This window comes from Ictidomys tridecemlineatus, chromosome 3 (assembly GCF_052094955.1).
Source record: "Ictidomys tridecemlineatus isolate mIctTri1 chromosome 3, mIctTri1.hap1, whole genome shotgun sequence".
Classification (NCBI taxonomy): domain Eukaryota; kingdom Metazoa; phylum Chordata; class Mammalia; order Rodentia; family Sciuridae; genus Ictidomys; species Ictidomys tridecemlineatus.
In genome coordinates this window covers 165,706,972-165,732,301 of record NC_135479.1, presented here as the reverse complement: position 1 = coordinate 165,732,301, position 25,330 = coordinate 165,706,972, and the positions used below count along the sequence as shown (strand labels likewise).

General features: G+C 34.7%; 1 protein-coding gene and 1 long non-coding RNA gene across 46 annotated transcripts in view; one reads left to right on the top strand and one right to left on the bottom strand.

Annotated features, from left to right (window-relative positions):
- The window catches only part of LOC144376437 (uncharacterized), an 84,293-nt gene extending 73,005 nt beyond the window's left edge, over positions 1–11,288 (top strand). Inside the window, exons 3-4 of the long non-coding RNA XR_013436925.1 lie at positions 10,094–10,221; positions 10,996–11,288. This is a non-coding gene — a long non-coding RNA (uncharacterized LOC144376437). The remainder of the gene's footprint in view (positions 1–10,093; positions 10,222–10,995) is intronic.
- The window catches only part of Abi3bp (ABI family member 3 binding protein), a 233,367-nt gene that overhangs the window by 92,281 nt on the left and 115,756 nt on the right, over positions 1–25,330 (bottom strand). For 25 of the 45 annotated variants that reach the window (XR_013436924.1, XM_078044323.1, XM_078044324.1 and 22 more), the window contains exons 10-18: positions 19,891–19,968; positions 18,038–18,112; positions 17,227–17,301; positions 16,128–16,199; positions 15,531–15,605; positions 5,884–5,949; positions 4,626–4,700; positions 3,993–4,067; positions 3,068–3,142 (exon numbers count right to left, since the gene is read on the bottom strand). Coding sequence is in view for 44 of the 45 variants with exons in the window: in XM_078044323.1 (XP_077900449.1) it covers positions 3,068–3,142; positions 3,993–4,067; positions 4,626–4,700; positions 5,884–5,949; positions 15,531–15,605; positions 16,128–16,199; positions 17,227–17,301; positions 18,038–18,112; positions 19,891–19,968 (666 nt within the window). In the remaining variant the exon portion in view is untranslated. The remainder of the gene's footprint in view (positions 1–3,067; positions 3,143–3,992; positions 4,068–4,625; positions 4,701–5,883; positions 5,950–15,530; positions 15,606–16,127; positions 16,200–17,226; positions 17,302–18,037; positions 18,113–19,890; positions 19,969–25,330) is intronic. The other 20 variants (XM_078044341.1, XM_078044346.1, XM_078044362.1 and 17 more) reach the window with 6 other exon arrangements.

Below are 25,330 nucleotides of genomic sequence, written 5' to 3'. Positions count from 1 at the left end.
GCCCTCTAAGCATACTTTTAATATAAATGTACATGAAGTCCTTTCCAAATACAGTTGTCAGAATTCTTCAAAGGCTAGAGTTCAATTTTATAACTGTGCTTCTTCATTTAAATACCCTCTCCAAGTGGGTAATTTTAATTCCACTTCTCTGACTCAGAGATCTCATGCATGGTCAACTATACTCCCTTTGCTTAATCCCTGATTTCCTTCAGTCTGACACCTACACCTGGAAATCTGCTTCTCCAAAGGGATTTATGAGAATTCTTTTTGTAAGCAGTTATGTTTTTCTTCCTATCCACTTTATTGCAAAAATAAATCATGCCTGCTTAAGCAGAAAATGTCTTGTTTTAATAATCCTTACTATGTAAACATGCCCATTAATGGAAATATAAGTTTATTATCCATTAAACATTATAGTGAGAAATATATTTTTCCCAGAACTCAAAGTTTAAAATTTAGAAAATAATAACAACAATGTTTTCTATAGAAAATCTTATAAAAAAATCCAAGAGGGCTGTATAAATTTTGGATGGACAGAAAACATGACGACTTTGGTCATTCAATATGTTCCACAATCCTTAAGCAGAAAAACTTCTGTTTTTATTTAAGAGAATCCCTTTCTTCAAAAGAAGCGCCTTTTTTTTTTTTAAATTCAGCAAAACACCCTTAAAAATCTCCTGAGAGGTAAACAGAAGCCAGTGTTTAGACATCAGCCCTAATTAAGAAGGCTTAGAGAATAAGAAAAATACAACCCCTTTCTGGTCTTGCAGCTTAAGAACTGAGAAACCCCCAAACAAGGCAGAGTTCTTAGAGAACAGAAACGCTTCTCCTCCTTTCAGCTGAAAGGCTATTATTATTTAATGCAATCAGAACCCCAGCCAACTTTGGTACTGGAAACTATTTTTTAGTCCTAAACAAGAGGTCCTCCATCCCTCCCAGTGCTACATTTATGTTTTCTCTGCACTGGTCATAAATGCAACCACCACAGCTCAGCTCAGAGCAATGCCAAGATTGCAAAGGGGCTGCTTATGAGGTGATTGTTCCATTGCAGTTTTGCACCTTCCTTGAAAAAATATATTGAAGACTAACAAACAAATCAGAAGTTCTTTGCTCCAAAGAGCTGCATAAAATAAAATTTCAACACCACTTTGGGAATATTTATATAAAAAAGTTCAGGGTAAGTACCAGGATTTTTAGTATGTGTCATTTATGGAATGAGAGGAATTTTAGGTTTCAAAGAAATAGACTGTGTTATACTGAGATGTGGAAAATAAAGAAAAAATAATGATCAAATCAATATATAGGCATTTAAGTATCTAAAAACACAAAAGAAAAACCTTAAAATCAAATACATGTTAAGTGGAATGAACCCACCATCTTGGAAGACTTTGGAAATATTCCATTAAAAGATCATTTTACATTTCATTCACAGAGAAACACTTTATAGAATACACTGATAAGTTTCTGTGTGGTTTGGAAAAACATGTCAAGAGTTAGATATAACACTGCCTCTAAATAGTTATAGTAGTTACTCAAAGACAGTGATTTTAATAAATTAGTCTAGTTATTTTTCACTCTTCCTATTTCTCAGGTACATCTAAATCATCAAGCACCAGGTAGAAAAAATACATTGTCAAATTTAACATTCAATGATAGGCCTAATGCTATGATCTGATGCATAAAGGAATCCCACTAACCCTAAAATGAAAGGTCATTCCTCCCAGTGAATTCTGGACTAGAACTTGAGGGCCTTAAAAAAATGAACTGTATTTATGACCCAGTTTCTAAACCAATGTCTAGGAAAGAAAAGGCAGACAGGAAGCAGCAGTGGTTCAGCTGCTAGCACAGGATGATGTCTAGGTGCGGAGTTCAGATCAACAACTGTAGGACCAGCTATCCACAAGCATCATAGTCATGGTGTTGGTGAAGTCTATGAGATATTCAGTGTTCTCCAAATGAGCCATTTAGGATAACTACTGAGGCAGTATATAAAATCTAAGTACTGGGTTTTCCATGGTGAGATGACAAAACAGATCCACTAAGCACATATCATTATTGTCCAGTGTTATCTGTTTAGGTTTAGGGTCTTTAAAAAATTGTAAAGGTAATTGTTCCAGGACTATGGTTCTCTCTTGTGAATGTGTGTGATAAAAAGAAAAATAGATTATCCTAGATATAATGAAATATCCTCCAAGATGGAGCAGAATGACCCCTTCAAAATCCTACCATATTTAGTAGTCAATTTCAAAGTGTACAATGGGTAAAAGTTTGGGGAAAGAAAATTTTAAACTGTTATAACAGCATAGCTCATATAAAACTGCATTTATGTTATAAACATAAGTAGAATTAGGTCAAATCCAGTTTGTCAAACAGGATTCTTAGTATATTACTTAACAGTGAAGAATATCATGTCCTGGTTGTAAGCTACCGGAACCACCCAAATTCAGCACTGCAATATACATTGTTTCTCTCCTCCTCCTGCATCCAAATTCTATGTATATATTGAGGCCTGTACCTTAAACTTTCTTGGAGCTTCTATATAAATATTATAGACCCTGAAGTTTTATTATCTACGTTTTGCTCTCATTGTTATGTCTTATCATCTCAAGATTATTAGCAACTTGAAAGCTAGAATCATCCTTTCCATTTCAGTTCATTTCTTTAGTGGAAAACTGAAGACTTAGTAGGCACCAAAAAAAAAAAAAAGAAAGAAAGAAAGAAAAAAAAGAGAATCATCAGCCTATCAGATACTAGAACACAGAGCCATACCAAAATAAATAAAATAAAAGATGAGTGCTACTATATATCTCATTCTCTAATGCTAGGCAATAGCGCTTATTTCTAGGTTTATCCCAAAATTTACATGCACAAAATTCAAATAATTCTTAGTAAAATCTTATTAGAAACATTTGATTTTTATTTTGTATCACTAATTATTTAATTATTAATTTCAAATTTATAAAGAAAGTGCCCTATAGAATCATGTAACTTCTTTCTTATAACAAAGAGATGAACATGGTCTATTTGGAATTAAGTATCCTTAAAAATTAAAGAGATATTTATTTACCAGGCTTAGTTGTTGGTGTTTGTGGTCTAGGGCGTCGTTTAGGTGTAGAAGGGGTAGATGTAGTTCGCTGGGGAACTGAAAGAAGAAGATTGAATATAACTTTCATAAGTGACATTTTTCGGGGTCAGATTTTTGTCTGTAAGCTTAACAAATTTCTTGAGTGCCAGAGCTATTTTATATTTCTTTGTGTTCCTAGAATGCCCAGTCTCATGCTTTATAAACATTATGTACTACGTGCTGACCAGGTCAAAAGGAATTAAAATTCTACAGGAGAACTGAAGCTGTATTGTCTAATTAAGTGTACTGGAAAGTGAGCACCCTGAAGGCATTTCAGAACACAAGGTACAATTAAGAACTCAAAACGATAACAGTGGAGAGCAGGATAGATGCAAAATAAGATATCTTAGATTTAGAAAATGGAAAGTTTAGAACTTCCATTTGTAGTTCATGACTATCCTTGCCAGGCATTAATGAACTCTATCATTTAAATAATTTTCCATGATAAAATGTAGGTTGTGCTACCTCTCTTTTATGTATCTTTCTTCACATATCCAGGATCTCAGAGCCTAGGTGGTGCTCTTTACACTTAGACCATTCTGAAATAGTCATATTTAAAGGTGCTCAATATGAGGGAATATATTTTAAAAAAATTATCATCTAGGATTCTGCTGCTGTTTTCTGGTTGACTAAGTTGAAAGAAATATAGGAAGGAAATTTTACTTCAAAATATATAAACATTGAGTTTATGGAAATTAATTGAAGATTTTTCTAAGGCTAGCAAACTGGATCTCTGAAGAATTTCATAGTAGAGAATGAAGTGAAATGTTTAGTCATGAATATATTTTTAAAAGGCCAACATGATGATTGTTTTTTGTTACTTTACCCATTCCTTTCAAGCACACACTATACAAATGTCATTAGTTACCAGGTGTTGTAGGCTGTATTTCAGGACTGGTAAAGGTTTCCACTTTTTGAGGAACAAACGGTGTTTCACTTGCAGCTGAAAGTACAAACACCCCATCCCATCAAATAATCCAGTTAAAATGAGGTATCTTAAGAATTTCAACGTGCTTTTAGAATCATGCAATGCACATGCTACACATATATGAGTAAGGATGGAAATGTGTGTCGTCTTAAAAGCTGATGGATGAAGTTATGATTTAAAGTGGGGGAAAAAGCTAGAATGACAGCTGTTCAGTAGCTGATTCTAGGCAGAGTCACTATATGGAAGTAGGACGATTCAGGCCACAAATGCACAAGATGAGATGATGTGGATGATGAAGATGTCCATGCGGTTTTCAAAGCTTTTCACAACTTTAAGGATGCAGAAAATACCATCTATCACAGTTCAGTGAAGAAGTTGGGGGAGGGATGAAAAATGAAATATAAAAGATGCCTGTGTTAAAAATACATATACATATCTATTCAGAAATAGGAAAGAGACAAATGACTAGATGTGATGGAATGAAATGGTCATTCTGAAGAAAGGCATTCACATAGATTATGATTTTTTTTTTGGTGGAAAACAAAGCATAATTTTTTCTGTTAAAAACATTACCTAGTGTTGCCCTTGGCTGCTCAAGAGTTCTAGAAGTTTTAGGTGGGACAGAATCCAGAATAGGATCACTTGTTGCTGTTGGAATAAATGTCAACATTTATAAAAGCAGTAGAAGGCTACAGGAATAAAATACGAACTTGTGAGTAATAAATTATGCCTCATGAGGATAATATCAAGAACACTTGAGGGACTGCTGACCAACACTTTGAAACCAGTGATTCACCAGGAGCTGAAGATGAGCTCACTTCAAAAAACATACATACTTTAATAATACTGGCCAAATTATATTGTTATATCATGTGTATGTACGAATATGTAACAAATCCCACCATTATGTACAAATATAATACACCAATAAAAATATAAAAAAAGAACTTAAATATCAGAAACCATGAAAAAGTAGTTTTACACATTGAACTTATGCCTCCTGTTTTATAGTTAACAGAACCCACTTGAGCCTTCTATTTCATTGTCTTCTTGCTGTGTAAAATTCTTCACCTTTATTTGTCATGATGCAAATAATGCTAAGACTACACTTACAGAAAATACCAGGCCCACGTTTGGCAGAGACCAGACTTACTTTGAATCTCCTACAGTGCTTAGGTATAGTAGGTGCATAATAAATAACTGCCATAGGGAACTTTTTAGACTAGCTGTAAATGGAGCAGTGAATTTCGAAGACGAATTCCACCTGACCGTCTACAAATGAGTGACAAGACACTGTCTACAGCAGGATTTCTCACTTAGGCACTGACAATTAGGGTGAAATAATTCTTGGTTGTGGGAAGACACTCTGTGCACTGAAGGGGTTTGGTAGCATCCCTGATCTCTGTCCACTAGATGCCAATGGCACTTCCTCCCAGATGTGTCTCTAGACATCACCAATGTCTGTAGTGTAGGGGAGGGGGGTCCCACATCATCCCCAGTTAAGAATCGCTGCTCTACAGAAAACCCCCTAAGCCTCTAAAACTTTTTAAGAATAATTTCAGGCAAGAGAGCAATAGGCCTTTTACTTTCCCCCAGAGGCAACCCAATCTATCTACAGCTCCCTCATGTGACAGAACTGATTGACTAATAAACATAAAGAAACAGTCAGTGGGAATCCTGGGTAGAGTTCGCTTCCTTACACACAGGGCTGCTCTTCCCTTCTGGAGCTCTAGAATGCACTTTTTCATTCTGAATAAACTAAAAGAGACAGCCCATCTAGTGTTGTCCAAACACCTGGGATCCGGAGACATAACCAAAAGACTAGGTATACCTGTGTGGGCCTCTGATATTTCAGTCTCATCTGAAGTTGTAGAACTTGAGAAAACATCATAAGTTGCTTTAAAAAAAAATGAAACAAAAGAGATGTTAATGTTGATTCATTTTGAAAGATTTCATGGTATATTTTAATTCTGGCTACAGGACAGCTCCATGTAAGTATGAGCAGATTTAAGCATTCAGCTGCTGGCCTTGTCACTACTGGGTTAGCAATCACCACCACTGTGTTAGATTTTGGCTGCCTTGCTCTGAGCTGCAGGATTTATATAGCAAGGCTTGGCGCTGGCTCTGGGGTGATGTGAATGCAGCGCTATATGTTTATAATGAAGTGATGCCAGCTCTAAATCAAGTGCTTCAAAGAATATAAACAAATAAAGTCAGATGGCAGCTTAGGGAGAGATTTCTAAAGAAGGAAATGGCAGTCACATTGAAGCTATTTGCATAAAGTCTACAGCTTAAGTCTTTCTGTGAAAGACTTAAGCTGTAGACTTTAAAGTGAAAATTGTCATCATGATATCTCACGTGTGCATAGTACTTTACACAGCACTTTCTGACACATCAGCTTCTTTAATCCTATTAATATCCCTGAGAAATATGAAAGGTTGGCATTAACTGCACTTTCTCGATAATGGAGTGTTACAGTTGCAGACACACGCCAAAAATTGTCATGTTCAGTGCATTTTCCACTCAATGGCAGGACCAGGAGCAGCAGGGCTAAGACCAGGACCCATGCAGCACCACCCCTCCTGCCATTTTACTTAGAGACAGCTTTTGTTTTGTGTTCCTCCATGAGCCATAAGCCCTTCCACAGTTTACGCAGCTTTAAAGATCAATTTTATATGAAATAAAGAAAGGGAGAAACATTTAAACCTAAAGATTGAATTATTTTAATGCAGGGATAATTTTCAGGATAACATAGGAGCTAAACTTGCAAGTAAAAACAGCATCAGATGATTTTTCTTTTTTATGCACAAAGAATTGTCACTATGGAGAAGAAGAGAAAGCAGGATCTAATAGGAGATGACATTGCTTTGCTTTTCCATTGAAATTTGCTATATAGAAATAAAAGGGAGGAAATTCACAAGATTTATTTATTGGGATTGCTTGTAATTCAGTGACAATTTAATGATTTTTGAATCACTGCTGGTAGGAACCATAAGAAAGATAATATGAGATGGTATGACTGTCTGAAAGCAGAGGACAGCTTGTGCTGTCAACATATCAACAGGCCAGGAAATATATTCATGATGGTTAATCTACTCTTTACAAAATCTTTAAAAATATTGTGTTAAAATATGCAATATATCAAGAATACATCTATTATATGGAAAAACTAGACTCATTGCAATTTTAAAGGGTCAGAAAAGAATGAATATTCTTTTAAAGGGCAAAAAAATGGCATCAGTCTCTGATCTTAGAGTTTCTTCAATTCAGGTTCAAAGTCATTGATCTAGCAATATCATCTCCATCTCCTACTAAATAAATTAGGAAAAGTTTACCAACTTGTATTTAACCCTGTTATCTAGCTAAGAAATTATGGATAGCTTGACTTTTTAAAAATTTATATTATTATTTTTGAAAAATACCATTACTGTTTTTATGTTATCCTATCTCCCAAATATCCCTTCCATCTAGTGACATTGGACCAATTTCCCTATAGTCCTATTTTGTTCTAAGAGATGATATTTATTCATCCTGCATTTATTTTTCATATTTACAACTCTCTACCTTTCTGGAGGTTCTAAACCAGGTTGCCAACTTTCCTCAAGTTACTCTCAAGTCATTTGATGTGGACAGATACCCTCTCCTACCATCCTCCAGAAAATGAAGTCTGACTTCTCACAACATCCTTCAGATTCAAATAACACATTTGTCACAAGACTTGGTGTTTGATATTTCTATTTCTGTAGTTTCTGAGAGCTTAAGAAAAGAATACTGAAAAACATACAAATACCACTCATGCCAAGTTTTATGTAATTTGGACAGCTTTGAGAAGCACACCGCCTCATCTCATCCACGAGTTAATCTTCTGACTCTGAAGTTACAGCTATCTGAGGAGAAGACGGGGTTGAAATGAATTCTCTTAAAAGTTCCCTGAAAATCAATAGCGCTTAATTTCTTTTCAAAACTCAGAAAGGAAGAGAGAGAGAAAGGAGAAAAGGGAGAGGAAATTTCATTAAAACAGAGATCAGTAGAGTAGATAAAGGGGATTGAGGAGGAGGAAGGAGGGATGGGAAAAAGGAAGAAGAGTGGAATGAATCTGACTAAATTTTTCCATGTATGTACATGAATACTGCACAGAGAATCCCAACATCAAGTGCATCCACAAGACACTAATAAAAAACTATAAGTAAATTACAGAAAGATTAGTACAGAAAGAAAAGCATGGGGAAGGGAGGAGGGGGGAAGGAGGAGAAGGAAGGGAGGAGGGGGAAAGTTCTGGGAATTGATTTAGAGCAAATTATATTCCATGCTTTTGTAATTATATCAAAATGTATCCTAATGTTATATATAAATAAAAAGAATTTTTAAAAAGGAAAAGAATAAAACCTCTTGTATATGTACCTCTATGCCAAAGTAAAATTCACAAAACAGGCCTAGTTACTGCAAGTCTACTCCAGCTATAAAATTGATAAACAGTCCAGAGAATACTCCCATATATTATGACTTATCACCTATCTGTAGGGGATAAAATGTTACAGCTGTTTGAAACGAAGCAGCATCTTTGATCTTGAATTCAAAGAACATACATGGGACCAAAAGTTGTTAGAGAATTCTAATGCTACAAAATAGGTAGTTTATTAGGTTGTAAAAAGCAATATTAATTTCCTTACAAAAGCAGTAATGACCGGGTACAGTGGTACATACCAGTAATCCTAGTCTGGGGGGGGGGTGGTAGGGGTGCTGAAGCAGCAGGATCGCAAGTTCAAAGCCAGCCTCAGCAACGTAGAGAGACCCTAAGCAACTTAGTAAAACCCTGTCTTTAAATTTAAAAGAAATTAAAAAGTGGGGGGGACTGGGGATGTGGTTCAGTGGTTAAGCATCCCTGGGTTCAGTCCTTGCTACCAACCAAACAGTAATAACTGACCATTATCTTCAGATTTTTTCAGAAAAAAATATTCTTCTTTAGAACTTCCTAAGACCATATTTGTTAATCACATTTTGTTTGGTGTGCATTTTTACTTTAAAAATCTAATGGATAGAAATCTTACCATGAAAACGCCCTGATAGTGCTCTGAAAATGTGATCTCACACAGACAAAACATTTCAAATAACTGAGAATTTATCATTTCATTTAAATTCCTTGAATGTTAATAACTTTGTAATATATTTTCCTTTTCAAACATAAATTCTTAGATAACACACCTTTTTTAAAATACAAAGTCTGTCATATTTATTATACACACTAGGTTTATGTACTCCAGAGCCCAGTACATGGTGGATCCCCAATAAAATCAATCTGCAAAACAAAAATAAATTAATGGTGATTTTTGACAGATGGGTAGTTTAAGCTTTTTGAAAGGATTTTCTGGCTTAGATTGGGAATTATCATGTCCTTTAATTATGATACACAAATGTGTGCATACAAATCTGCTCCTCCATTACATACATATCTTCCATGGGTTTGTGTGGCCTTACTCTGCCATGGAGGTAGGACTCTAAAACATACAAGTAGTAGTAATGAAAAAATACAACAAGTAACCAGAAGAGAAAAACACACCACCACACAGAATTCCCAGTGCTATTTAAATTCATGGATACTGCTTTCTTTGGTTAATGGAAAAACAAAATACCTTTCTGCTTGGACTTGAAATCTGTTAAAGTATTGCCTGCAAGAAAATGTTTGTGAAATAAAATCAAAGGCTGTGGCTATAAATCTTGAAGAGACCACAGTGAATCTGTAAACCATCTGCTATGCTTGACTTCTATTTTCCTGCTTTCAAGCATCAACACCACTACTCATTCCTACTTTTTCTCTCTCCAGGGCTTAATCCAGTTGGGTGGGCCAGATCTGTGCTAATCAACACCTCACAGGGCAGGCTGTAAGATCCAACCGTAGAGTTTACTTCTTTTCAACGGCTCTGAAAGTAGAGTCTGTGGCCAAACTTCCTAACCTGTGTACCATTCTTTGTGTATGCTGATCACTTCAACTTGCAAGTCTTTAAATAATTTATAGAGCTCGAATACATGTTTCAATTTCTTAGAGTTCTACAATGTATGGAAAGAATCCAACACAGAAAATCGTAAGAGATGACCTCCAAAAGGAAGCTCCCAGAGTGAATTGCAATGAAAAGACTAAGCAGACCATCATCCATTTTGATTCTCTGTCAGGGTGAGTCTCTGGAAGAAAACTACTTCTAGGTTTTTTTTTTTTTTTTTTTTTTTTTTTTTTGGTGGTGGGGGGGCGACTCCAGGAAAAAATAGTTTTAGAAATAAGTCCATAAATTTGGAGAGAAATTCTAAACACTTTCAGGGAAGAAGAGGCAGAGAGATTTCTATAGATAAAACAAACTTGAAGTCATTTTGCGTTTGAGATCATTGATCTTGACTGCATCCCTTCCCACCAAAGCTTTGAGTCTTTTTTTACTCTTCTGCCTTTTTTTCATTGAATAATTTAATAAAACTCTTATTGTTTTTTATTATTATAATAATTGTTATGCAGCAATTCAGAAAGTTTGGGATGGTCAGTTTGGTGGGAAGGGATGCAGTCAACGTGAGACTCCATTCTATTAATTGATTCATGCATTATTTCTAAGACTAAACACCTAATGAAAAATTTATATATTATTTCCTTTTATATATGGAGAAACCAAAGTTCTGAGAGATAGTTATTAACCAATCTCTTTCTTAATCTACAGCTTGCAGATTAGTAATCACATTCACAGTAAGAATAAATTTCAAGGACTGGCCAGTCTCTCACAGGTCATTTATTGTTTCTAATCTATCTAGAAGGCATGTAGATCCACGAAGAACATTTAATTCTCTGTTGTGAAAGTTCTCAAAAATTCAAAGCAAGCTCTATGGCACTGTTTCACTTTTAACTTTTCTGAAGAGAAGACTATGAAAGAAATGAATGAGTCTAACTTTTGATCTTCTATCTTGACAGATCTAAGTCCCTGGAGCATCTTCTCAATATAAAAGAAAATAACTGGCAGCTTCAGGAACTTTGGAAGGACCTGTCTGATGCTGTACACATAACCCTTGCAGATTTCTTAGGAGAAAATCATCATGCAAATACTAATTATTCCAGTGGATAAATGACTCACAGCATGTGGATTACATGCATACAAGTGCACAATTCATCTGGGGGTGGAAGATGAAGATAGAAGACCTTTTCTATTTTTCTTAAATTTGCTCTTTTTAGATATATTTGACAGTAAAGTGTATTTTGACATATTATACATGTATGGAGTATGACTTCTTCTAATTAGGATTCCATTCTTGTGGTTGTACATGCTATGGAGTTCCACTGGTTGTGTATTCATATGGGAACATAGGTAAGTTATGTCTGACTCATTCCACTGTTTTTCCTATTCCTATAGGTGAGAGCTTTTCTAGAACTCCTATGACAAAGGAGAATGTAGTGAGCTGACCAACTTCTAATAGAACATAGGATCAATTCTACTGCATCATCAGGAAGATAGACTTTTTCCTGAATAACTGTTATAAGCACTTAAGTATTCTAAAATCTAGGTTTCTTTTAATACAAAATATATAAATAATGTTATATTCTGGGATGCAAAACACATTTTATGATTTCCTTTATATACACTACAGAAAATTAGATTTCCCAAGGAAATCCCCACCAATCAACTCTACTTAAACATACTTTATAGAAGGTTTATACAAAATGCAATTCCGAATAATGAAATTGCATAATACAGCTCTAGTGAAAGTTTAGTCCAAACAGATTGAACAAGGAAAGAGTATATTTGATGATTATATATATCATATTTCCTGAACTATTTCAAACTTCAAATAGCCTATTCCACTGTTGCCAAAAACTGTTGAAAGGACCCAGGGATTTCAGTAACCAGCATGAAATAATTTTCTAATAGTCTTTTGTGTCAAAAGTGGTATAGAATTTTTTTTGGAGCACTCATTCTTGCTTTTTTGATACAGAATGGTAATGCCAAAGTAAAATATATTTTACAATAATAAATCATATATAGTGGTTGATCTAGAGAAGAGTTGCCTGGGAATCCAGGGTGGCCTGGCTCTCACAAGTGGGTTATGGCACCCTCCTGTCAAATGTCAACAATTTCAAAGAACACCAATATTAGATGAGATCACTCTGACTTTGATGGATCAAGGGAAAATCAAGTGTAGGCTGTAATCATTCAGAACACAGAACAGAAATGAAAACATGAACAGCATCCAAACCACAAGCCCTACTCTGCCACATTCTCACCAATGTGGGCACCTTGTGCTGTTTTACTATTCATGCCTTTAGCTTTGTTTTGCTTATCTTGCCTTCTAGTTAAGAATCATGAAGATACTCATGTACATACTTACTCCTAATACAGAGCACAACTGTACTTCCTTGGACCCTTCTGCCAATCACTTAATATAAGCAAAATTCCTGCAATAAGTCTTTTCCAACATCCTCTAAGAATTCCTCTAGTTACTTATAGTTTGTGTTCTCTGTTAACAATCATAATAATTAAATAATTCTAAATATATTCCACTCCTTGGGGGTTCTGCTGGTCTTTGGGTAAAAGGAATTGATAGTAAATATAGAAGCATTATATTGAAAAACAAAATATATGTTGTTATAATAATGTCATTAATATCAGCTAAAATATATTGTTATAGGACAAACTAAAAATGGAGCCACTAATTTTGTGAGCCACCATTTAAGCACTGTCTCTATCTCTTCATTCTAAAAGCAATTGCAACAGGAAGCTACCTGAGTAACTAGAAAATAAAATAATCATATGTACTGAAATTAAATGGGAAATAGCAACTTAATACATGTACAAATGTACACAAAATCAATTAAAAAATAAGAAAAGCTGAAATGAAAGAACTATATGTGAATATATCAACTCTTAAAATTATAAATAATGTATATATGTATTTTTAACTTGAAATTTAACATGACTTAGGGAGTTGCCATAGAATACTTTTACTAGAGTGTATATGGATGCATTGCACATTAACAACAACAACAACAACAAAAAAAAAAAACAGAAGATACTTAATCACCCAATCATTTTTTATTTCTTTATAAGAAATAAGTCTTATATTGATTTGATGTCTACAATGCTCTGTTATTGACCATTCCTGATGATTCTTTCCTGTACCATGTGAAATATTATAGGATCTAGCAATTAGGTAGTCCGTTTCAAATTTGAATGCCATACAAGTCACCTGGGGATATTATTAGATAGCAGATCCTTATTCAATAAACCTACAGTGGAGCCCATTGTATTTTAATTGAGTTTACAGCAATAATATTTTTGGTCCAAGGATCATAATAAGTAGCAAGAATAGACAAATTAAATGTCAAAAGGGAAGGCTGGGAAATTTCTGGGGCTAAAGCTCATGCCTAAAAATGTTGTTTACTAAACAATAGTTGGAGCCAATGATAATTCCCAACTTAGTGCCCAGAGAAGGCTGGGGATTAACAGTTGGGGTTCCCTGACAGCCTAAACTGCCCAGGTATGGTGAGGCAGCTGAATAATGAGGTTGATTTCTACTGCATTTTTTTGTTATCCATAGTCCATCAAGGTAAGACCAGAATATGCCTCTTCTGGTCTTATCATCTATTTTTCTCTATAACTCTGCAATCTTCACTCACTCCCAAACATGCTCTCCATACTCCCCAGTAGTTGGTCCAACTCAGGCTTTATATACAATTCATGTTCTAGGTTCTAAAATTTCATAAATGGTTTCATTGAGGTTTCAGTTTGCTTTTTTAAAAAGTCAGAGAAACCAAAAACTAAGTGCTTCTTAAGGAAAACCCAAGAGAATTTTGTGTCACCTATATCATAGCCCCAAAGCTAGGAGATGAAAGGGACCTGAAACATTTGGTTTGGGAGACCTGGCACTCTGGTGGGATGTGGGAGTCACAGCCAGGGCTGTCATGGTGCTGCAGATAGGCCAACAGAGATGCTCCCAGGCTAGATGTTGCTCTGTAACTAGAATGGAGTTGGGCTAGTGTGATAGCTGGTGGAACTACAGGCTCAATATGACACTACACTCAGGACCCCCAGATTTTACTCTCAGATGGCTGTATAGTTCTTTTTGTACCCACTTAAGCTAATTGAACTAGAGTGTTAGTGTCAGTGATTAAGGACAACAAGGATTAAAAAGACCCATCCCAGGTTTCCAAAATGGCTCGAACCCATGGACATTTTTAAATGTGTTGCCACTTGAGAAAATGGGGAGATTGTAAAGACACACACACTTAATTTGATATCATCGTGTATCTTTTACTAAATTTGCACTTATTATATTTACTACAGAAAGGATAACTTGACTAAGATCTGTGTGTCTGGGGGTTTATTCTCCATCCTTTCTCAAACCTACTATTCTGCTAGACTCTGGAGTATACCACAAAATGTTGATGTAGTTAAGTTCATTACAAAAACTTCTAGCTTCATATGACATGTATTCAAAATAAAGTCACAACAATTAGAAGCTCACAAAAATTAAAATAAAACAAAAAATTATGAAGTAATCACAAAGGATGTTTTCTTATGATTCTTTATGCTGAATAGCCTCTTTTTTAGTTGACTGGTAGGTATTAAAATAAAGAATGATGGAGCTGGGCACGGTAGCACACGCATGTAATTCCAGAGGCTTGGGAGGCTGAGGTAGGAAGATCGCAAGTTCAAAGCCAGCCTCAGCAACTTAGTGAGGCCCTAAGTAACTCTGTGCTCAGTGAGACCCTGTCTCTAAATAAAATACAAAAAAGGGCTGGGGATGTGGCTCAGTAGTTGAGTGCCACTGGTTCAATCCCTAGTACCAAAGAGAGAGAGAGAGAGAGAGAGAGAGAGAGAGAGAGAGAATGAATCTACTTTTTGAGAATGGGAAGTTAGCTCATTAATTTGATAGGTCGAACACAAGAATTCCCAAGAGAAAAGTAGCTAAGACCCAGAAAAGTAAAGATAAATAGCTAAATCACATAGTTAGTAAGAGAGCTGGGACTGAAAGTAAGACCTGCTATTAACTCCTAAAAAGTGCAGGTTTTCCTCTCTATCATGGTGTGCTTACAGATTTTAGAACTTGGCATAATAGCTTGCGCACAGTAAGCTCAAGTTTGTGGAATTATTTTACCAAAAATGAAACAAGTATCCACTTGCAAGGGAAATATTAAGCTCATGCAGCTAAGTCAGACATGATTTAACATGATGCACTTTTGTTACTGCTCTCATGTCACTAAACAGATCTCTAGAAAACCAGTGGGGCAATTCATAGTTCATTCTAGCCAGACTCCTAATAATGTATCCAGAAATCAAAACATATATCTTTGAAACAAGTACAGAACATTTGGTTTTTATATTGGGAAAAAATGTGATTCATATAAATATCAGGAATATATTATAGTTTTTCCATTTGCCACAAAATATATTGGTAATCAGTTAAGTAACCTATAAAAAATAAAAAGATCATTTTTTTAAAGGATGCAATTACCAGTTTGAGGCTGTACAACTTTGGAATCTTCAGATGGTTTAGCTGTAGGCACCATCCATGGCTTTTCACTTGAAGCTATATTGGAAAGAAACAGAATTTCCTGAGTATTTGTTTTAAAGAGAAAAAGGACAGGAATAGATTACTGGTATGGTGAAGTGGTCACCAGAAGACTGCATCAAAAGTCATTAAGTATTGAGAAGAAATCAATATATACCCATCCATACAGCATACGATCAGTGGCTAGGGAGAGACGAGAGCTTCAGATCACTCTCAACATTTTTAAGCACAGAAAACTAAGCAACTGAATTGCATCAAATAATAATAGACTGATTATTTTTACTGAATGTGAAAAAATATAATCAAATAGGATTTTTTTCCTTCTCTTATCTTTTTTTTTTGTCTAAGAAATGACTGTTTGCCTGAGTTAACAGAATTAATTAGTTCATCAAGGTTTGCAGAGATAAGACCCAATAAATGTGTCCTACAGAATAAGCAATGCAAAGCCCTCATGCATGCTAGGTAAGTGTCCTGCCACTGGGCTTCATTCCCAGTCCACCACCCACATTCTAAACATCAATTATAAGGTACATTTATTACCCAAAGTACCCTGTGGTTTCTCAAAAGGGAAGGGTGTTTTTGCCTCAGGAAAATCTGGAAGACTTTTTGGAGCTGTAATGAAACACATAGGACAGTTATGACTGGAGGTACAAATAAGAGAAGAGACTTTCAAAATTTCAGGCTTGCAAAGTCAGTAAACACAACAGGAATGATTTCATGTCAAATGATGAATCTTTAGCAGTATTTCTTACTTCTGGGTTTAAATGCATAGAAACATAATATTTCTTTTCCAATTTTTTTATACTTAAGCTAGTATATCTGAGGTATTTGGGCTCTTCTTTCTACCCTTCTTTCTTTAGCTATGCTTATATGTGCTCTCAGGTATATTTCATTTAATTTTTTTTTTTGGCCCTGGGGATTGAATTCAGGGGCACTTGACTACTGAGCCACATTCTAGCCCTATTTTGCATTTTATTAGAGACAGGGTCTCACTGAGTTGCTTAGTGCCTTGCTAAATTGCTGAGGCTGGCTTTGAACTCATGATCCTCCTGCATCTGTCTCCTAAACCACTGGGATTACAGGCGTGCGCCACCACACCCAGCTTCATTTAATTTTAAACCAAGCACCAAATACATTTGAATTAGAAAATATCTACCTGATAGCTTTTAAAGGTGATTTTTGTATCTATGTGGCTTTGCATATATGTTACTCTATCTTTTTAAATATTGCACTCATAAAGAAATTCTAAGCAATTAATCCTAAGAAATTCTAAGGAGTCTGTAGAAATATATCTACTCTATTAAGAGAGACAATTGAGTAAAAACAACTGTGCAGAAAATTCAATTTGTTCAATTGAATGACTATGAGTGAAAGAATAAAACATGAAAATGTGACCACTAAAAAGAAAAAAATACAACAATGCATTTATCATATGAAGGGCCTCTTTAGGATACAAAGTCACACAGATTTTTAGCACATTTAAGGGCTTGGGTGTTGAGGAACTCATGGTTCTATAAATCATTTGTTCTTCCTTCTAGGGAGATGAATTTGAGTGCAATAACCTAAGGACTTATATCAAGCATGCATAAAATTTCCAAGGTAATAAATAATAAAAGTGAAGTGTTTAATCTTTTTTTACCTAGTGTGCTCAGGGGCAATTCAAATTTAGGCATTAGAATAGTTTGCAATGCTTCTGGAGTCGTTTCACTGAGAACTGCAATAAAGAAGAATGCAGTTAGCAACACCTTGAGTCATGACCTGATTTTGCTTCACCATGATCATGCATAGCAACCTTCACAACACTAAAGTGCAAAGAGCAGTTTGATACTTCATATGGCAAGAGGTGAACTGACTTTCAAACCTGTAAGAGTTATATAGCTGTTAAAATTTGAAGGTTGTACTTTCAGAATATCAACATTACAAGTGCAGAATGAAATTCTACAGGGGAAGAGAACAAAAAAGCAAGTTAGATTCTCTTGGGAAAAAATAGCAAATATAAGTGACATGAAATTCTTATTAAATAGGAGGACTCTTTGGAGGATTCTTCCCGAGTTCAGTATGCAAAAGACTTCTAAAAGCCAATCTGAGCAGAAGGCGCGGACAGTCAAGACTCGCAGGCTTTTCCCACCCTTCCAAAGTTGGAGGTTGAAAGATGGTATTCTGCATATTCAACCCAAGAGACAGCTTTAAAAAAGCATGCAATTAGCATCTAGCATCCAGCTCTGCCTAGAAGATCAGTCATAAGATCAAGGCATGTGTTACATCTTGGAAAGAAATGGCCTAAGAAATGGGAAAGTAACTGCCAGGAAATAGGGAGAAAGAGAGGAACAGTGGGGAGAGGGAAGGGAGGAAGGGGCAGGCTAAAGCATTGTGCTTACTTTTCTATGAAGGTTGGGAGATTTTTGCAACAGTCTTTTTGTTTAGGGGGGAAAAAAAGTCCTTAGAGTTACCTAGTGTTGTTTCTGAAACATCTACTTCACTAGACACAGTGGGTTTAATGGTTCTGGGAACTATTTCAGGAATCACTGAAAGATTAAAAAAAAAAAAGGACAACTAATTAAGATAAATGATGAATCAAACAAAGGACACAAGACATCATTTGTTGGCTTTAGAATTACCAGCTGATATTTATACAACCCATTTCTTTTCAGATCCTAATGTTAAGGACCGGGTGCCTGGGCACTCTTTTCCCCACCTGTCCTTTCTGGACTTGGTCCCCTTTTCTTGTGTGCTCTGCAAAAGCACATCACACTGACCTCCGTTAAAACATTTATCACATTAATTATTATTTTTATTATTTTTGTCTTTCTTTATCTCTAGGGCTACAGTAAATAAGCAGAGACTAGTTTTCTAAATAAATGGGCAAATAAAACAATGACCTAAGGCTAAAAGATTTACTTAAAGCCCTTACATTATCGGATTTCTCTCTCAAACCACATCAAACTTATAAAGCTTGGAACAGGATTGAAATTATGATCAGGACTCAAATACTCAACCATAGGGCTATTCCAACTGCTAGGTTAAAGGCAGTGAACAGCTCAGGTAAATAATTTGAGTGAAAGAAGAACCATGGTTACTGAGATCTGGAATGAAATGTGAGCTAGAATTTTGCAGGGTAAGAACATGAAATAAACACAATACTGAATAATAAGTTGTGGTTGTTGCCTAAGTATTTCTAAAGTGGAAAATTCTGAGGAGGGTTTGGCAGAGAATTAATAAATCTGTAGACTCTCATCAGACACTGTGCCAAGAGAAGAAAGTACAACTTGGAAAAATGGGTAGAAGCTTTGAGGCAGAGAAGGACTTGGAATCACCCACTGGGTCATGCCTGGGCTCTTCTGGGTACTGACCAATTGCATTGAAATCAGAACACTACCAGGAATTTCACCCAAGCCATTTATTCCAGTAGTGTTAAGTAGCTTCTACCTCCGTCCTATGAAGGTCCAATCTCTCTTTAGGCAGGAACATACCTGCTCTGTTAGAAATATTCCTAATTCAATATGTTTCTTGATGCTATTTTATTACCACATCAATCATATCTTCTCTGGATCAGCTACAAGTCCAAAAGTTTGATACAAAGTAACTATAATGGATATTTCAAGTAATGGCAGTTTTGTGGATTGAAAAATTGACTTCAGATCCGAGTTACTTTGCTAAGTGTGGATTGTGGGAAATTCTTGGCAGAAGTTTGTTTGGATAAGGTGGTATAGCTCTGGCAAAAACTCTGTACTTGAGATATTAATGTATCCCCAGAGGACTAGATTGGATAGTTTCATTGAGAGAAGTTGAGTGTTTATTAGTAACAGTGATAAACTCTGGGGAATATGCTTACTACATTCATTCTTTAAAGTATTTTTGTTGAACTATTATATATTCTTTACACTAGGTTGTTGATATCCCAGGTACATTTGTTTCTAAGTGATTCCAGGGTATTTTCACAGCTATCAAGCTAGAGGTATGTGACAGATATAAAGCAGTTTTGCCAAACAGACCACTTGTGAAAGGAAAGCAATGAAAAATGGTCTCAGGTTTTTATAGGAAAAAAAAGCACTAAAACCATGGTAATACATTTTAGTGTAAAACTATTTTAATGTCAATGTAACAACTTTCATTTAAAGTAAAATATATAGCTTACATATTATCTAACACTTCTGATTCAATAGTTCATTTCTCAAACATTGGGGATCAAAGTAAATTTCCTACTATGTCTTCACTAAAAAAAAAAATAGAGACTAGTACATAATTCACTTTGAAAAAAAAAATGTTACTTCTTTTCTCAATATCATCAGAAGGATCTCATTACCTGTAACGGGCTGTGCTGGGATTTTTTCAACCTCTGGTGTTTTAGATTCAGCAGGTAATGCCAAAGTTTCATTCTTGGCTAAAAAGTAAGAGAACAAACAATTTACCTCACTTCTTATAGTACAGTGTCCCATAACACCTTGATCAAAACACCATCAAGTAATAAACCATTTTAAAAACTAAACATACATCCCTTTTTACCAGTCAACTTCATTGTATATTTCTACCAAGATCTAGTATGAAATTTATTTTATGAAATTTCAAAGTATAGACTTTGAAATTCCTTCTTCTTAACCCCAGCTAATTGTGTAAGATCTAAGTTGTCATCAGCATGAAGAAAAAGTGCCACCACAATACTTGGATAAATCTTGTCATTCTGTTTCATAAATAGTTTCCTGAAGGCATAATTCTATATTACAAAAGTTCCTCAAATTTTTATATTTAAGTATTGCTTAATTTTTTTAAAAAGAAATCAATAAATAAACATTTTCCATTATTATATATGGTAAAAACAATATAAGAGGCCATGGCATTAGTCTTGAAAAAACACAAATAACTGACAAAGAGAAATAAGTTATTTGGAAAAAAATTGTGTCAAAAAAAAAAATAAAGAACAAACAGTAACTTTTATTTGAGCCACATGTTAACATAGATCTTTTCTTTTAGTCTCCATGGGAATTCAGTGCAAAGAATGAAATTACTTTTTTCATTTTTTCCTCCTCTTTATGCAACTATTTGGGAAACTTCCTTCTAAAATTTGGGTGTCCTTTTTCAAAGAAAGCACATTTCTAAACCAGACTTTTCCAATGATTAAGACATTCTCCAATTTTAAAATGTTCTTGGGATTAACTCTATTCAATTAGTTAGCACATGCAATCTGTGACCCACTTACGGTATTTTGAACTAATACAAGAATTCATGCATTTTTTTTAGATATCATGATCATACCACCTAGAGCTGATTAAAGAATCAGATAGGATTTTGTTATTGTTTTGAGTGTCCAAAGGCTAGACAGAACTTGGGTTTCTCAATAGTGGCACTGTCAACATTTGAGGTTGGATAGTTTGTATGTTGGGGAGTGCTGCCCTATTCATTGCAGGACAGTTAGCAGCCTCTCTGTCTTCTACCCACTGGATTCCAATAGCACTCTTACCACTGTGACAAGCAGAGATGTCTCCAGACATTGCTAGATACTCCTTGGGGTAATCACCTGATGGTAAGAACCACCCATTTAATTTGTTCTCTCAAAGTTTTTTGAATGTGCAAATTTTGTAACCTTCTTCTATAGTTCACATTACTCTTATGAAGACCATTTTCTTCTTTTTAGTTAATGTGGGCACATTAAATTTAGTTATTTACTTAAATTAATGACAATTAGAAAGCCATCTCATTGTTTTATCCGTTGATGGCTTTCTAATTGTCTAATCAATTTTCCATATATAATAGAGGTGATTCCTTCAGAGAGCTTATTATTCTCAGGCAGGATCTGAAAGCTGTCAAATGGTAACATACTTGCCACCCATGTGGAGTGTGTTTTGTACACTGCACAGCCTGTTTGCACAACAGAAATAGTTTATTATCAATGTTCATAGTTGGCTAGCACGGCACAAAGAGAAAGGATTCTCTTCCATAACTAAAACTAGACCCAGTATAATTTTATAAAATATATATATTTTTTAATTTCTAAATTTTACTATCATTTTCCTGACATCTTTTGTAAACAACTCTTGTTTAGAACTGTTTCTGATGATTATATGAAGAAACATTCAGATTACAAATTTTTATTTTTCATGAGGCCTGGTTCTGAGTATTTTAAATACGCACTATAGGAAGATTTGTCTTTGTTTGTTTCTTTCTTTCAAGGTAAAATGAAAATTTTCTTTTCTTTTTTCCAGAGTCTTTTTTTCTATCAGGGTGATTTGTGCTAATTTTCTCCCTATTTAGTAATATCTTATGTTCTCAATGCTTCTCTGCCTAAGACTTTTCTCCATTTTTTCAAACCTTCAGATCCTAGACTTATGCTCCAAACTGCTTTAGCTCCTTATATTCAATACAAGTCCTTAGTTTTCAATTATGTTAACCCCAAACTAGACTTATTGGGGCAAAAAAGGCAAACTACCTTTCCAAGAGATATTTGTATTTTTTTTTTAGACTTTCACTAATTCCTTATAAAGACATGTTATTTCTAAATCTGGCATTTCAGAAGTCAGAGAAATTGGGAGATAGAGAAGATATTTAAATGGGGGAATCTTGACCTCTCCTGTCAACCTGTGAGTGTTCACTAACACTATGCACAGTCTCAGCAATAGGAAAATAAAATGCCAACTAAATGCAACCTAAGATTCAGGAAATTCCTTTTCCTCCGTTATTCTTCTGTACCTTTTTCAGCATAGTCGTTTCCCTTAATATTTGGCAGGCTAAGTCTTGGCTTTGGAAAACCCTTTGAATATCCCTTGGAGAAGAGTGTGTAATACTCGATTTCTTGTTTATTTCTTTCATTATTCACACCATGTGTTCCTAGAACAAAAGCTATTACATCTCTTGATGTCCCGTGATGGGTTCTGCTGGAATAGGGATATTATTTTTGGAATTTACTCTCTTAAAAAATACAACTTTTCTGGATTGCAGTGATAATTAACCTCAGGAAAGTTTATTTCTCCCTTGGTAGTATAAAAAACTGTTTATGCCCAGGCTCTTTTTGTAAAAACATTGTTTCTGCGCAGAAAAGGAAACAATCAACAAAATGAAGAGGAGTCTAAAGATTAGCACACCATGTACCTGATAAGGACTGGTATCCCAAACACATAAAGAATTCATACAACTCTGTACTATTCTGTTGCACACTAGAATGACTATTGTTGACAACAGTTTATTGAATATTTCAAAACTAGTAGTTGAGAGGATTTTCAATTTTCCTAAAGCAATCAAGTGCACTGAGGTGATAGATATGCCAGTTACTCTTACTTGATCATGACACATCAAATACATGTGTTAAAAGGTCATATTGTTCCCCATAAATATGTATAATTAGTATGTGTTGATTAAAAATATTTTAAATAGAAAAAAATAATCTGAAGTAAATTGGGCAAAGACCTGAAGAGATGACACAAAAATGGTCAGTGGGAAATGTGATGAACATCACCAGTCATTAAAGAAATATAAATTAAAAACACAAGAGATCATCTCAATAGGATGGCTATTACCAAAAAGACAAGAGAAAACAAGGAGGTAGAGAAAAAAACATTTAAGTTGTTATAATCATTATGGAAAATAGTATGATGACGATTCAAAAAGTTAAAAATAAAGCTATCATTTAACATAATCAGCAATCCTTCTAAGGGGTAAATGCCCAAAGGAAATGAGGCAAGCACTTCAGAGATAGATGCACCTCCCTCTCCACTGAGGCATTATTCACAGCATCCAATATATGGAAACAACCTAAGGATCCACTGCAGATGAATGAATCAAGAAACTGGTATCTAGAAACTAGATGAATGAATCAAGAAACTGGTATCTACACATGATGGAATACTATTCTGCTTTTGAAATGGAGATTTCATTGTTTGTAACAACTTGAATGAATTTAGAGAACATTATACTAAGTGAAACAAACCAGCCACGTATAGAAAAATACTGTATGATCTTATTGATATGTAGTATTTTTAAAAAATTCAAATACATAGAGAATAAAATGGCAGATAGCTGGGGTGGGGGGTTTGGGATAAGAAGTGAGGAAATACAGGACAGAAGGTAAAAGGTATAAATGATTAAGTTCAGAAATACAAGATTCAACACAAAGATTACAATTATAATATTGTACTATATGCCAGAAATTTGAAAAGAAAGTAGAATTTTGGTGCTCCTATCACACACACAAGAAAGGTAATTAACTATGTAAGGGGATGAATTGATATTAGTTGATGTGACTATAGTAACTATTTCACCAAATATACGTATATCCAAACATGTTTTATACATAAAAGATTAAAGACAAATTTCATGTCTTTTTTTTGAAACATGATCTGTTAGGATAATACACTTGATAGAATTTTCCTTGGATATACTGGATATTTTCAAGCATACTGAGTTATTAGTCTTTTCAGTGCAAAAGAAATTTTTCATATGCTAAGTTTAAGACAGGTGTTTTCCCAGAAATTTTGTTTAAAAAGATACTTCCTATTTTATTTACACATCTATTTGCAGTTTTATTAAAATAGCACTATCCTGAATCATACCAAAAAAAAACCCCAAATCCAATATAATTCCCTAAGTTAGAAAAAGCACAAAAGACTAGTTCATATTAAGGCAGCATGTACAACTTGGCAAAAGAAAAAAAATGAACAGGAAACATCATTCAAGGAATAAAACATAGCATCTTCTGGTTCAAAAGTGGCACCAGTTGTCTGGAAAGCAACTTTGACCATCCTTCACAAACCCTGATCTTTGTAGTTTTGGTGAACACATTAGGGACCAAATGAAAATGAAATTGGCTGGGTATTTTTCCTTCTCCTTCCAAAAAGTCCTTCCCAGAAACAGGGTGAAAAATATAGTCTCTGGGCAGAGAACAGATGAGTGCAAGAATCCTGCATTATATACTTCCACCTACCTAAGGTTTTCCTCCTTCTCTTTTCAGAAACTTCTTAAAATTAATATCTGAGAGAAACTTAAGGTTTTACTTTTTAAAACTCTTACTGGTTACCTAGCATTGAATGAGAAAAATATAAAAAAAATTAACTTCCATATCCTAATAATTCTACTTATGCAAAATTTAAGGGGTCTAGATATTTGAAAAACATGTGGAGAGATGGAAATTGCTGTTTTTGTTTTTGCCTGACTTAAGTTGCTTGGCTTTGTGTGAACAAAACTGAACATCTCCTAATGGTACTATCTTCCAAAGAAGAAAAATTGGAAAAAAGTTATTAGAGGAAATGCTTTAAGTATTTCCCTACTCAGTATTTATGTTGGTTATGGGTTTGTCATATATAGCCTTTATTATAATGAGGTATGCTTCTTTTATAGATACTTTGTTCAGAGATTTTATCATCAAGGGATGTTGAATTTTATTAAATTTTGACTGCATTTGTTAGGATGATAATGTAATTTTTATCCTTGATTCTACTTATGTGTATTGTGTTTAATGATTTGCACATATTTAACCATCCTTGCATCCCTGGAATGAAGCCAAATTAAACATGGTATATGATCTTTTTAATGTGCTGCTGAATTCTATTTGCAAGTATTTAAATTGAGACTTTTGCCCCTTTCTTCATCAGGAATATAGGTCTACAGTTTTTCTTTTTTGTTGTTTTTGTGTCCTTGTCAGGTTTCAGTAGCAGGGTAATGATGGTTTCAAAGAATGAGTTGAGAAGGATTTCTTCTATTTTATGGAATAATTTGAGGAACATCAGTGTTAATTATTCTTAAGAGTTTGTTCAAATTTA